Source organism: Thamnophis elegans, chromosome Z, assembly GCF_009769535.1.
Source record: "Thamnophis elegans isolate rThaEle1 chromosome Z, rThaEle1.pri, whole genome shotgun sequence".
Taxonomy (NCBI): Eukaryota; Metazoa; Chordata; class Lepidosauria; order Squamata; family Colubridae; genus Thamnophis; species Thamnophis elegans.
The window spans coordinates 115,266,035-115,280,801 of NC_045558.1; the positions used below are offsets into that span (position 1 = coordinate 115,266,035).

Here is a 14,767-nt window from a genome sequence, read left to right on the forward strand (position 1 = left end):
ACTATGAATCTACTTTCATTTTCAGCAAGCTGTTGATCAAGGGATTGATTATGTCAGATTCTTTTAGGGAAACAAAATTTTTATCACAAAGTAGTAGCTTAAGTTCACTACAGGCTGAAGAAAAGCAGTATTTCATCTGTGCCATGAGAGTAAAGTACTAAGAAATACTGACCAATTTGGTAGGGAAGAGAGGGAAATGATGAAAATCTCATTTATCAAATAAGATCAAAGACACTATGGTGTATTCTGCCATCTGGTGGTGAAATATATAAATGTAAGAATTTTTTACTGTTTTCATTGTAGCCTATCTAGGTCTGGGTTTTAAAATTGTTTAAAATATTTGAACCTTACCTAGCTTCCATGAAATTCTAGGCAGTCCAATATACTTTTCCATTATTAAGGGCCCCATACAACCTATTGGTAGCTTGAGTTTTACTTAACACATGATGTGAATGTAAACAATTGTATTTTGTATAATGTTTATGGTACTTTTCATTATCAATATCAACTGGGGCTATATAATCTATTGGTGCATGGTGAAGCTTGAGCTTTGCTTAGCACATGTTATGAATCCAAACAATTGTGTTTTGTACACAATGTTTATGATTTAGCATAAACTGATCACTGTCTACAGAGTTGAAGATGATGACAAATGTCCAAGTATCTCTATTGATGTTCTATTTCAGTGAAGTTCAACAAGATCTATTGGATAGCATCAATTATATCACATTTGACTGTGGGAAGATGATAATATTTTTATGTTGGAAAACTTACCTAAGGGGGGGGGGACTTTCAAGTCCTTTTTTCACCTTGCTGAGCTACTCAGAAAATGAGGAAACCAAAGTTTTGAATCTCTACAGCAGGGGTAGTCAACCTTTTTATATCTACCGCCCACTTTCGTATCTCTGTTAGTAGTAAAATTTTCTAACCGCCCACCGGTTCCACAATAATGGTGATTTATAAACTAGACAAGTCAGTTAAATTAAAAAAAGGAAAGTGCTTCAGTATCAGACAAAACCCTTACCACCCACCATGAAAGCTGGAACACCCACAAAAGGGGTTAAATGACAAGGTCCAATTTGCATTATGGCCTGGTAGTAAAAAAAAAAAAAAAACCCAAAACCATTAGTGCATTATAATTACAGACTGGGAATGTATTAGATACACATAGAAATGCAGCTTTTTCTTCAGCAAAGAAAATGTTATGATATAAGATGTGGCAGTCCACCCCAAGATGGCATTGTGTCAAACTATAAAGCATACCTCCCTTGGAAAGTGCATATGAGTCCAAAGAAGGTGTGAGGAATCTTTTGGCTGCATATTTGCAATAAATCCACCTTTTAAAAAGTTTAATTATTGTGTTTTCATTGTTCTTTTGGGTTTGTTGGAAAGGAAATCCAGCTAATTCAGTTCCAACCTGGGAAAAAGAGGCTGGAAATAACCTAAGAGGCTGATTGGAAAGAAAGATTATGTTTACTGGTAAACAGAACCACCAGGGTTTGTGGTTCTGGAGCAGCCAGATGAGTGTCAGTATTTTTATACAGATCCTGAAATGCTGCTGGGAGGTGGTTGTGCAATGTCTGAAATGCCCTTAGGAAATTGGGCAATGTGGTGAGCTCTGTATCTTCTGCTAAATGGTAGTGGGTTAATCTCATTATGTCCTAAATGGTCATGTCCTGCTCTTAGAATTTGGGTGGAGGAGAATGTAAATTTTTAAGGCCATCACTGGAGGTGAAGGTCTTTTGTTTCTGAATAGGCTGGCCCAATCTTTCTTATGTTGGAAGAAATGTCCATCTGGGTTCAGTTCTTAGGGTAGAGAAAGACACAGGAAACACGATGGCTGCTGGGAAATATGGTTTTTAATATGGTGGACAGGACCACATGGTTTGAGGTCCTAGGGGAAAAGGGAAGAGGTGCTGAGAGTGCCCTGGTTTTATGCCCTCTTTGGGCCCCATCCCAGAGCTTCCTGTTCCGGTACAAGAAATGCACTCTGATTGGTGGTCAGACTCCTGGGGGCAGGGTCCATAAACTGTCTGTTTTTTTGAATCCCAAACTTGGTTGAGCTGTTGCTGAGTGATGATGTAATGAAAGGGTTTTGGAATTCCTATTATGGCTCTGCCTGAAGTAGGTAGATCTTTGTTATGTAGAATAGAGTGGCTCAATCCTTAATGGCCCATTGACAAAGGGGGGAGCAGGAAGCTGCAGAGAGCTGCTTTGTCTTTAAAACATATCTTATCCAGGGAAATATAATGTTCTGCTTTTAATATTTCCTAAAATATTTCATTTTTCTAGAAGGGTGGGAGCTAACTTCCTACACTTAATGGGTGCAAAATATCTGCTGGGAGAAATTAAGAAAGACCGCTTTCCCTCTTTAAGAGCATATTTCTCCTTTAGGGAAATATAATATTTTGCCTTTTTAATATTACTCAAAATACTTCATTCTTCTGGGAGAGGGGGCTTCCCACAGGTTCATTTTGATGTTTGAATTTTTGGGAGAGGAATATACATTAAGATTACATTTAAGGGAGGTGTAAAAAGAAAGTTTAAGAACCCCCTATTTTAGGTATTTCTAATTCCCTTTTTTTAAAAAAAAATCCTTCAATGGTTTGTAATACAACACAACTGGGGAAACGATGGGGGTGTGGTTTAGTTTTCTCGCACTGGATTCGAGGTTGGCTGCTGCAAAGCACTGAAAAGGCCAAAATCCTGAGTATGCAGCCCAGCCTCATGAAACTCCATGTTACAAAATGGAGTCCTTCTCTACAAGCCACAAATGCCCTTCTCAAAATGGCAGCCGCCTTCCTACGTAGTTACATATAAGGAGCCCAGCGCTTGACTTTTGAACCACTTTTAGCTCGGAGAGGCGTAAAACCGAAATCATCTCTTTAAGACAGCTCCCACTTTATGAGGAAATGAATTCTCGCCAAGATTCGTTAAGCGTATATGTTTAAAAAAATTAAAGTTCTTTCTAAAAATAAAAACCAGGCGACGACAAACTTTAACTTCCGCACTTTAACGGAAGCAACCATAGAGAGTAGTGACTCCCGAAAGAAAGCCCTTGGGAAGATGGCGGCGCTTTAGCCGCCACGACTTTTCCAAACTGGGCGAAGCTTCAAAGGTGCCTCTTTTAAAATGGCCAGCAAGCGCTTCCGTTCAGTCGACCCGTCCTTCCGGCGGCTGCTTCCGCGAGCGCTTCTATGGTCTTTTTTTTTTTCTCCGTAAGGCGAACCTGGGATGAGGCGCATGCGCCACGGTGTTCTCCCTCTCTCTCCCCCCCCCCCCCACACCGGGTTGGGTTATATACCGACTGCAGTGCATGTTGGGAAACCGGGGGTTTTGCTGCTTTTTCCTCTCTGGGGGGTCTGGGCTGAGGCTGCATCTGCAGAGATGGTGAGTCCGGGAGGGTAGCCGACTGCGGGAGCCGGGGCCGGTCCTGAAATAGTAGCCGCGGGAACGTAAGGCCGTCCGCGACCCTCCAGGAACCAGCGTCCTCGCCCCCTTCCCTTTCTTTCCCCGGGGAGTCTCCACTGCCCTTCGGTCGGATGCTCCTCGTCGTCTCGTCCCCCTCCGCGATCTCTTCCCCGGCTCCGTTTCGAGCATCGTCTTTCCCGACGCCCCGAAAGGAGGCGGCTTCCTGTTTAGTATACTCCCTTTTGGGGGTCCCCCCCCCGGGATGGTCTTATAATCGGGTTTCCTCTGGGTCCGCCCTCGCCCCCCCCAGTCCCCGTTTTATCGTCCCAACAGCCCTGCCAGGTAGGCTCCGAGAAGGGTTATGGGGCAGAGAAGGCAGCCCGAATTTTTTACTCGACAAAGGAGAGGCTTTTCCTGGTTCTTGTGGGTGGCGCTGAGCCGTCTGACGCTCCCATCTTGGGGCTTCCAAGACGCCGCCCTCGCAACTCCTCTAGTATTTATTTGGTAAAGCGTTGATGGCTTTTTAAAAAGGCACTCAGAAAAGACCTCGGTTAGAAAGACTTCGATAAGTTTATCTTGGAAGGCTTGGATCTCCAAGGAAGTTTAAGGGAGCTTCTGGATGCTTTTGGCATCCAGGCTGCTTTGTATGTATTGGGGGGGGGGGGGGGGGAGTAATAAAGTAAATTTAAAAAAAAGTCTTTGAATGTGCAAAAAGCTTCCCTGTTTCTGGGTAAAAATGCCCAGTATACCAAACTACCTATTACACCAAATTGGTTCTTACAAAGGTTGCAAACATAACAACTCTAAACTTCTAGGTACTTTTACTCTCTAGGGCACACTATGAAAAGGCTACATGAAACTGGAAGTCGCCTCTAACCATTGAACTTGGCAAAATTCTTAGTTTTGGACTAAGAATTTGTTACCTTATTCTTCCTTTAAGGTGCTTTCCAGAAGCTTTGGACTTCAACTCCCATTAACCCATTAAGAGCCAAGGTGGCGCAGTGGTTAAATGCAGCACTGCAGGCTACTGCTAGATCAGCAGGTCAGCGGTTCAAATCTCACCGGCTCAGGGTTGACTCAGCCTTCCATCCTTCCGAGGTGGGTAAAATGAGGACCCAGATTGTTGGGGGCAATATGCTGACTCTCTGTAAATCGCTTAGAGAGGCCTGAAAGGCCTATGAAGCGGTATATAAGTCCACTGCTATTGCTATTGCTAACCCTTGGTGACCTGGCCCCTGGCATTGGGTAAAATGTAAATAAACATATTTAAAATGACAAGTGATGGGTTCAATGCTACCCTGAAATGGTCAAAGCATTATTACTGCTTCTTATCAACTCAAGAGGAAGCTATTAAAAGAGTATTTTCTTGCAAGACCCAATGTGGTGTGATCTTAAGGCATCAGACTAGAAACGGGGAGACTGTATTCCAGTCCCACCTTGGTCACTAAGCCAATTGGATGACCTTGGGCCGATCATTCTCTCAGCCCTAGAAAAGGGGCAATGGCAAGCCATTTCTGGAAAAAACTGCCAAGAAAATTGCAGGGATTTAAATTGCAGGGATTTGTCCAGTTTCTAAGAATCCAACACAATTGAACAGAAATAAAAATTCAATTTCAGTCTTTATATATAAACTTGGGTATGGCTAGCTGATGAGAGCTAAATAGCTTGAAATAGATCTATACTAGTCTCCCTTTATTTATTTATCAGCATAAATATAACAAATGTAACAAAAAAGGCAACAGTAAAAAATATTGGGTTTCTGTCTGGATGGTCTCTTGTGACGAGCCTAATGACCGAGAGTGCATACTTGGGCATACCAGGGGTTGTGACTTTAAGTATATATATATATATATATATACACACACACACACTTAAATACCTGGTATATATATATACCAGGTAGGCCATGACAGAGCCCAAGTTCAAATTCCTCCTCAGACAGGATATTCATAAATAACTTTAGGTGGGTCTCATATATATATATATAAGTTATCTATGAATATCCTGTCTGAGGAGGAATTTGAACTTGGGCTCTGTCATGGCCTACCTGGTTCATAAACCCTAATGTCATGATCTTGTATTTGATTCAATCTGTAACCTGCCTATCCTCACTATATTAATTTTTTCCTTTATTATTTTTATAAATAACTCAAGGCAGCTAATGTATCTCATACTTCTTTATCTTCCTATTTTCTTCCAACAATTTGTGAGTTAGACTAAAAGTGACTGGCCCAAAGTCGCCCATCTGGCCTTCATGCCTAAGGTGGTAGTAGAATTCATGCTTTCTAACTATTAGACTAAAGTGGCTCTCTACATCACATCTCTACATCCTACCTGGTTTTCCTCCTACAACAAGCCTGTGGAATAAGATCAATTGAGAGATATTTACAAACCAAAATCAACTACACCACTTTCCTAGCTTAAGATGGATTGAATCTGACTCTCTCCAGTCCACGTTCAACATCTAAACCTCAGGGGTGAATCAAAGACTTGGTTTCTGTATAATAGGGTGATTTAAACATTAGCTATGAAAGGTTACGCTTTATGATGGAAAGAAGTTAAGTTGCCAAGATTTTGCATTCTAAATGGGCAAGTATCTAAACTAACAGATTTTTACCAAAGTAAAAGAACGTTGGATAACTTCTGAAATAGGACCAAAAACATAAAATAATAGTTTGGGGAATCTTGCAAATGTGAAGAGTTGTTAATACAGGTTTGTGTTATATATGAAAACCAGTGGTGGGATTCAGCCAGTTCGCACCTATTCGGGAGAACTGTTTGATAACTTTCTAAGTAGTTCAGAGAACCGATTGTTGGAAGAAATCTCCTTTTGTTTTTTTCCACTTTGCAGGGCTAATCCTGTAAGGAAGGCAGGAAGGAAACATTCTAGTGTTGTTTCTAGTCTAATCTTTATTGCCCTGCTTACAGAAACTGCCTCTCCGGTTAACCCTTATTACATTGTAACAGTTAAGGTGAAACGCCCATTGACGTGAGTGACCTTGAGTTGGCCACGCCCACCTAGTCACATGACCACCGAGCCCCACCTACCCAGATGGTCATTAGGGGAGAGAACCAGTTGTTAAATTATTTGAATCCCACCACTGATGAAAACTGAACTATTACTTTACCAGAGCTTTTCCAAATTAGTACCATCTAGATATACTGGACTACAGTGCCTACCATTTTGTTGTTATTCCTACTGGCTGTGAATGATGGGTGTTGTCAGCCAACACATCTGAAGAGTACCACACTGAGGAAGCCCGAATTCACTAACTCAATCTGGAAGATCTAGCATCTGTCATTCCTCTGCCAGGGTGTCTTTTGTTAGATTCACAAATTGTACTAAGCCAAGGTTTGTATAACAAAATATAATTGATAACATACTTACCGATCAAGATCTAATATGTCATGTATTCTGTCTGGTATCTATGGAGGGTCTGGTAGCATTGGTTACCTGGAGTGCCTTCTGTGGTTTTAGCTAATATGCCCAGCTGCATATCTATGTAGAGAGGAGCAACCTTGGCAAAGTCATTTGTGGTACTGGGTTCAGTCTGGAGAAAACAGTTGTAATATTCTGTATGCAGTTTAATAAAGAGTCTACCTATACTTGTAAAAACTCACCTGAGCCTTAAAGTAGGCCATAAGAACTAGTCACGTGGTTATTAATTGGCAAATATGAGAAATAGGATTGTAGTATATTGTGAAAGTAGGGTCTTTGATGGCTTCATCCTTGGGAATACCTGAAGGAGGACTACATCTACTACAACTTCGAGATTCTGAGGTGTTAATCTGGTTGTTAATGGCAGTGCTAATTTTAGTATACAATTGTTAACTACTGCTGTTCTGTTCATAGCAAATCTCGATTGGCTGACCCCTTGAAGACCTCAGAAGCAACAACAATGTCTGAATTTAGGCCGCTTTTTCAAACAGTGGACTTGTCTGTTGCTTGGCAAATCAATCTGAACAGTATAGATGCATTTTATGTATGTTACATAAAAGTGGATGTAGCAAGCACATGGGAATAATTCTCAATTGCTCTATAAAACTGAGGTTTTAAGTATTTTGTATTTTGGAGAATAATTGTCTATCCTACATACAAAATTGAGGTTTTCCCAGTGTATAAAACTATGTCGTCGTCATCATCATTGATAGTGATGGCTTGTTTGGATAAAATTACAAATGCTAACGATCGCCTAATATTATGAACCGCTCTGTTGTCCAACAGGATGTTTTTCTAATGATCCGACGTCACAAGGCAACTATCTTCACAGACGCCAAGGAGTCCAGTACAGTATATGAGCTGAAAAGAATTGTGGAGGGGATTCTCAAGAGGCCTCCAGAAGAACAGAGATTATACAAGGTATGGAGATCTTATTATAGAACTATACATTCTTTTAATAAATTATAGCATTACACTGAGACCTGCTGTTTACTAAGATGGTATATCAGTGCTCTCCTTGATCAGTTCATAGGTTATATTTTTTTTTTAATTTAACCGAATTGCTGCTCTTAGGATATATTTCCATCTGAGATCTTACCCTGTTAGCCTTCCAGAGGACTATGAACACCTGGCTCTTCCCCTAAGCCAGTGTTTCTCAACCTTAGCCACCTGAAGATGCGTGGACTTCAACTGCCAGAATCCCCCAGCCAGCAGAGCTGGCTGGGGAATTCTGGAAGTTGAAGTCCACGCATCTTCAGGTGAGCCAAGGTTGTGAAGCACTGCCCTGAGCCTTGTGTTAAGTTAGGATAGTAGTTGAGCTGAGAGAATAATTGGTTTTTAGCTTTTTTTAATGGATTGTTGCCAAACAAGATAGGTGGCCATGTATGTCCTGTAAATAAATAAAATATTGAGTTTCCAGCACCCAGAAATCTCTCACAGCCTCAGCTGTATTTTTCAGACACTAGAATTTCCAGGAGCTCTGCCTTTTTTCCCCCACTGCTTAGTCTGCAGCCAGGGAATTGTAGGGAATAAATCATTAGCGGATTCTGATAGTCTTTTGGAATCCCCACTGTTTAAGGGAAGAGGATAGCTGTTAGGCTTCTGGATTTTGCTGGTCTTTATCTCGGTACTGAGTGTTTGGAAATTACAACTATGGCCTGACCTTTAGTGTTGGAAGTAGCACTCTCAGTATGCTGATCTTCATATATTGCTTTAAAATCCTATACAGTAGACATCTAGGTATCTCTTCAGTGGAATAAATTAATAACCAGCCATCAAACAATAGCTATATAAACATTAAGCAGTTAACAACCCACAGAATTGTATCAGATATACCAATGCAATTGGTTCACTAGCCACTTAGTCCTTTGCCCATCTAAGAAACTATTTTTCTGTGTGCCCTAGAAAATTAGGGATTAAAGAATCCTTAGAATTAGAGCTCTAACCTCATACTTCATTTTTTTAGTAAGATCAGAAGTAAGGAAGGTAACAAATTGTTTCCAGTGCATACTGGTTTGCAAGTAGAACAGTTTTAGTGAAGAAGAAAAAAATACAGACTTCTTACTACAGGTATTCCAAACTTAAGGCTACAATTAAGTCCAAAAATTTCTGTTATTAAGTGAGGCATTTGTTAAGTGAGCATTGCCCCATTTTATGACCTTTTTCACCACAATTGTTGTGAATCACTGCAATTGTTAAGTTAGTAACCTGGTTGTTAAGTGAATCTGGCTTCCCCATTGACTTGACTTGTGAGAAGGTCACAAAAGGTGGTCATATGACCTTGGGACAAAGCAACAGTCATAAACATGAACTCGTTTTCAAGCATCTGAATTTTGATCATGTGACCATGGAGATGCTGCAAAAGACGCAACCGAAGAATAGTCCTGTCATTTTTTTCAGTGCTGTTGTAATTTTGAACGGTCGCTAAATGAACTATTGTAAGTCGAGGACTAACTGTATTCTATCCTTTGCCCCCAACTCTATGGCAATTTGATGTGCAGAGGACAGTTAAACCATATCCTAAACAGAGTTTGCATTCTCGTTGCCCAATTTCTTGATTTTAATTATACACAGTGGTTCATGATTACCAGACTTTTTTTTAAAGAGAAGTTTCTTGCATCCGTGCAAATTACCCTATTTTCCAGGATGATCAGTTGCTGGAGGATAGCAAAACTCTTGGAGACTGCGGGTTCACCAGTCAGACAGCACGGCCCCAGGCTCCAGCAACAGTCGGCTTGGCCTTCAGAGCCAGTGGTGAGTGAAGTTGTTGCATGCTTCTTGAAACCAAAGAAACACAACATTATCATTGAAGATTCAGACTAAGAGCCTAAGGAAGTGGTTTTTACTGATAACCTAAGGGCGTTGGCCAAATTTGCCTTAGAAAAATATTCTGTGCCTGGCGTGTTCCCTTTTGAAAAGACCCACTTGTAATGGTGTAATGCCGTAATGCCACACATAAGATGGCAGCCAGCCAAGAGATGGCTTCCAAAGGTGGTGTCAATGTGTAGCTAGATATATCGGGTATCTGCAGCACAAGCCATGTAGAGCTTTTAGCACCTACCATCTTAGAGCCCATCTGGTCCAGGAGTCCCTGATCACTGACTACTACCATTGTTCCCCAAAAATAAGGCCCAGCCTTATTTTCTTTTGGGCGCCAAAACAAGGTCTTATTTACAGGGGAAGTCTTACCAGTTTACCTTAGGACCACCGCAACCAAGCCTCTCACGCCCCAACCTCTGTCATGCCGCTGCCCGACTTCTTCTGCCCCATGTCTGGGCGGGGTCTTAACTACAGCTTATTTTGGGGGTAGGATTTATATTAGGCGCAGATGTAAAAACCAAGCTAGGGCTTATTTTCAGGATAGGTCTTATTTTCAGGAGAACACGGTAATCATGCAGCATAGAAATCCTCCATTTTGCTTTGAGGCAAGAAATATACACAAACTGCAGTAGAAAGACTTGAAACAGGCTTAAGGTGCTTTTTAAAGTACAGGTAGTCCTCAATTTATGGTCACAGTTGGGACAGGGTTTCTATCACTAAATGATATGGTCATTAAGTGAGTCATACCTGAATTTATGGCCTTTAAGTGAATTGTAGTTAAGTGAATCTCGCTTCCTCCATTGACTTTGCTCATCCCTTCTACAAAAGTTGCAGATGGCGGTCCCATGACCCCATCCTAAAGTAATGCTAGTTGCCAAGTACCCATTTTTTTCATCAAGTGATCTCATGGACCCTACAAAAACCTACCCTAAATCATTTTATGTGCTGTGGTAACTGCATACAGTTGTTAAATGAATCATTGTAAGTTGACAATTACCTATAAAATCTCTGTACTTTCCAGAAAGGAGTGGGTGGGTGAGAGAGAAGAATCATCCCGCCCATTTTTACATAATTGCTTCATTAGCTGCACCCCTTTTACCCCTCATTAAAAAATGCAGCTCCCAGTGGTTTAGTCCTGTTTTAGAAGCTTAAATTCTCAAAAACAGACCAGACACCCAGAATCCTTTAAGCACAAAAGTGAGATTTCATCAAAACAACAACTTGATAAATTTTAACCTGTGTCTCTCACTCTCTGTGGAGGTTCTCAGTCATCCAGGTCATAGTTGTCCCAAAGGTGCTTTTTCAGAAGGCAGCTGGACTTTCTAGTTTTTCTTTGAAGATTTTTCATTTCTCATCCAAGAAGCTTCTTCAGTCTCTCACTGGATTGTAAGCTGCTCAACTACAATAATATAAATAATTATAAAATGCCTTCTGCAGGGTTGCTCTTGTAAAGCATTTGGAGATGGTCCACAATCCAGCTGCTAACTGTAGTCGCAATTGATGATAGATTTTTATAAAACACTCTGTGTGTCTCCCCACTCCCCAAATCAGTTGGAAGGAATGGTTGTAGCCAATAAAACAATATTAAGTCAAATCATGATGCCCACCCCCCCAATATTGCTAAGTTCATTTTGACAGGCCTTTGGTGAATTAATGAATAAATAATGTTTTGAACTCAACAGTTTTTAAAGAGTTTGAAATCTATTGTTGGGATCATTTTGAAAATGTATTGTTTATATCCTCCCCTTATTATTTTTACAAATAACTAAAGGCAGTGAATAGATCCAACATATATTCTTCTTATATTTTATTGCCTACTAACTCTATTTGAAGTTTAAATCACTATTTTGAGCTCAAAATTGGTTATTGTTGGCCACAGAACATTTCTGAATGGCTGGAACATCTCTTATTGAACATGAAATGAATCAACTGAACAGCCAAACCCACTTAACATACCAAAGGCCTGGATCATCTATTTGGTTTTATTCATACTTTTAACTGTGTGGCTGTCGATTTTGGCAGAAAGATGTGCTTAAATATAGTGATGGAATAAATTTTATCTCAGATGGGAAACAGTCTGAGATTTTAAAAAATCATGGAGTTATAGAGAACGAAAGCAAATAGGGTTGCCTCAGGAATAACAACTACCATGTTTCCCTGAGAATAAACGCTTGGCCTCATTTTTTGGTGAGGTCTTATTATTTTTGAGGTGCAGGAGGCGGCGAGTGTGATCACCTCATGGCTGCTGCTGTGTTGCAATATTTTTGGGGAGGGCTTATTTTAGCGCATGGACTCAAAAGCCTGATTGGGCTTATTGTCAGGGGACGTCTTGTTTTGGAGGAAACAGGGTACTTTTCCTATGTTTGCAGGAAACCAAAAGAAAGATATATTAATAACCTTATTTACACCCAAGTATTATAGAATCATCAGAGCTGGTAGTGACCTTGGAGGTCTTCTTGTCCAACCTACTGCCCAAGGCAGGAGTCCTCAAACAATCTTGTGCAAATGGTAGTCCAATATTTTCTTTAAAAGCTCCAGTGATGGATCAGCCACAAATCCAGGAGGCAAGCTTATCCCATTGCTTAACAATTCTCACGGCCAGGAAATTCCTCCTTATTTCCAGGTTCAATCTCCCTCTGATGAGCTTCTACCCGTTGTTGCTGCTTCTCCTACTCTCGGGTGCTGCGGAGAAAGCATATCTTCCCTGTAGAAGCCCTTCAAATATTGGAATACTTCTCTGTGTTAAGCTTAACATATCTAAATGTCTGTGGAGATTCTCAGTCACCCAGATCGTAGCTGTCAGTTGGATGAGAAGCGAAATATCTTCAAAGAAAAACAAAGTTCAGTTGAAAAAGGACACCTAACATATTGAGTTCCTTTAGCCTCCAGGCCCCTTATCACCTTTGTTGCTCTTCTCTGCACCTTTTCTATGGCCTCAGCATCTTGGTCACCAGAACTGGATACAGTATTCCAAATGTGGCTTTATTGGTGTGAATGATATAGAAATAAAATGCTTATATGCTGGTGGTGGTTAAGGATTAAGCAGGATTAAGCAGCCACTATTTGGGGAAAAAAAATAGGTGTGAGCTGTTTTATGCGCTCAACTAGTTTGCCACTGCTTTGGATTTCCCTTTGGTTTGAGATTTATAGTAGCCAATGATGTAACATTAAATGGAACCATTCCAAGATGACGGTGTCACACATGTCTTTCTCCCCCTTCAGAAGATGTCTTTGAGAACCTCCGCATCGATCCCTTCTCCAGCCCGCCAGAGCTCCCCGACGTGATGAAGCCCCAGGACTCTGGCAGCAGCGCTAATGAGCAAGCAGTGCAGTGAAGAAAATGGAGGCTTGTGGAGTTTGCTGCACAACCCATGGTATCCTCCTTCCCCCAGCCTCATCTGACACGGAGAAAGATATGGCGTCATCCCTTGTCTCCGATTTTGGTTTCCCTTTTAGCCTTCCTCTTCTAAGCAAGGCTACGTGTCGCCCTTCTAAGCCCAACCTCACTCATCTGACAGAGCTGTTTTCATTTTGTTTTTGAAAATAATAAAAAAGGTCAGCTGTTTTTTTCCCCTTTTTGTTGTGCGTTGTATGCCTGTTCAGTGCAATGGAAAGAGGGCCTTAGGACAAAGAGGAGATGATGATATGACAATTATTCTATAAACATTACTGCAACTGTTATTCTGCTCGTGTCTTTATGTCAAATTGTCTTTCCTGCTGTCTTAAAGATGAAGACAGCTACTCTCTAGTTAAATACGCTATTGACACCTCCTAAGCCAGCCCCAAAGGTGCTTTTTCAAGAAGCAACTGGACTTCCTTTGTTTTTTTCTTGAAGATGTTTTGCTTCTCATTTAAGAAGTGAAACGTCTTCAAGAAAAAACAAAGTTCAGTTGCCCCTTGAAAAAAAATGGGGGGAAAGCACCTTTGGAACAATGATGACCTGGATGATTGAGAATCAGTCTTCTAAGGCAGCTTTCAGCCACCTGTAACTTTCCATTGTGTTGGGATTCCATCATTTAAATTTTGTAGCCATGAGAAAATTCACTAGGAAATGTAATTTTTTTTATTGCCCATCAAGGCTAAAACAGACTCCTCTATCTTAGGTAACCTTAGCCCCCTTGAAATTGCTATATGTAATCACATGTCACTGCAATGCCCATGCAATTAATCCTCTGCTTCTTGATAGGCAGCCTGGTGTCCTCCACATGTCTTGGGCTGAAAGTCTCACAATCCCTTCCCATCAGGTGTGGTTGGAGCTGATGGAGTTGACATTAAAATACTTAGAGGATATCCAATTTATCACCTATTTTATCACTGTAGTATTGCCCACTGGCCCAACTTTTTTTTTAACTAATTGTTGGATCTAGATTGCAAGTTGAGAGCTTAGTCTGTGACATCAAAGCTGATGACTCTACCAAAAGATGGCAACAGCAGCAATTCCCTGTAGTGTCACTGCCTACATGTGAGGTAGGAGCTAGCTATTTCTTCTGGATGATTAAAGCAAAAGCCTTAACCTTTTATACCGCCATGTCTTTGTCATTCTTAAACTTAAAAACCATCACCTAAAATTGCTTGGAGAAATCCAAGTTTCCTTTGGCTGTGATATCTAGGTTCTTAAAAAAAAAAGACAGCCAAACGAGGCCTTTGTGAAAAAATTATAAATGCTGATTAGCTTTTAAACAAAAGTATCCACATCCATGAGATGATGCAAGATAAATAGGTATCAGATTTGACACAGGAAAGAAACTCTGTTGCTTAAAATATCCATATACCATGTGCTGCTAGGAGTCCTGCAAAAAAAAAGCAGGGCCAAAAATGAAAAGATGAAGACACAATGGGCTGGTTTACGCTCCTGAATTTTTGACGTCCACTTTATTTTCATAAGCAAAAGGACGGAATCTATAAATGTAAGCAGCTGGCCACCAGGGGCACTAAATGTTTTTTTAAAAAAAACAACCTACTGTGTAGTTGGGAAGGCTAAGTGTGGAAGAGAAAACTTTTAAGATTACTCTGTAATCTTATGCTAGCTCTCTGATCAAGAAAGCCACTAATTTCAGCTCATTCCACCGATTTGTTAAAAGATTTAAGCAGGATAAT

General features: G+C 40.7%; 1 protein-coding gene across 2 annotated transcripts; it reads left to right on the forward strand.

The window, feature by feature from the left end:
• The first annotated feature begins 3,224 nt into the window (after positions 1 to 3,224).
• ELOB (elongin B) lies at positions 3,225 to 13,246 on the forward strand. 2 transcript variants are annotated; one of them, XM_032237014.1, is made up of 4 exons: positions 3,225 to 3,390; positions 7,637 to 7,771; positions 9,496 to 9,604; positions 12,896 to 13,246. In XM_032237014.1, the coding sequence occupies exons 1-4, from the start codon at positions 3,235 to 3,237 to the stop codon at positions 13,003 to 13,005; spliced, it is 510 nt and encodes a 169-aa protein (XP_032092905.1). In that variant the 5' UTR covers positions 3,225 to 3,234; the 3' UTR covers positions 13,006 to 13,246. The 2 variants fall into 2 exon arrangements, with proteins under 2 accessions (XP_032092905.1, XP_032092904.1); XM_032237013.1 differs by having other exon boundaries at positions 3,234 to 3,390; positions 12,893 to 13,246.
• Positions 13,247 to 14,767: the final 1,521 nt, after the last annotated feature.

What these genes read in the sequence shown, in the direction of transcription:
- ELOB (XM_032237013.1), top strand. Translation starts at nt 3,235, where the DNA reads ATGAGGCGCATGCGCCACGGTGTTCTCCCTCTCTCTCCCCCCCCCCCC. An exon ending in AGGCTGCATCTGCAGAGATG is followed by an intron (nt 3,391 to 7,636) that starts GTGAGTCCGGGA and finishes GTTGTCCAACAG; the next exon opens with GATGTTTTTCTAATGATCCG. An exon ending in CTTGGCCTTCAGAGCCAGTG is followed by an intron (nt 9,605 to 12,892) that starts GTGAGTGAAGTT and finishes CTCCCCCTTCAG; the next exon opens with AAGATGTCTTTGAGAACCTC.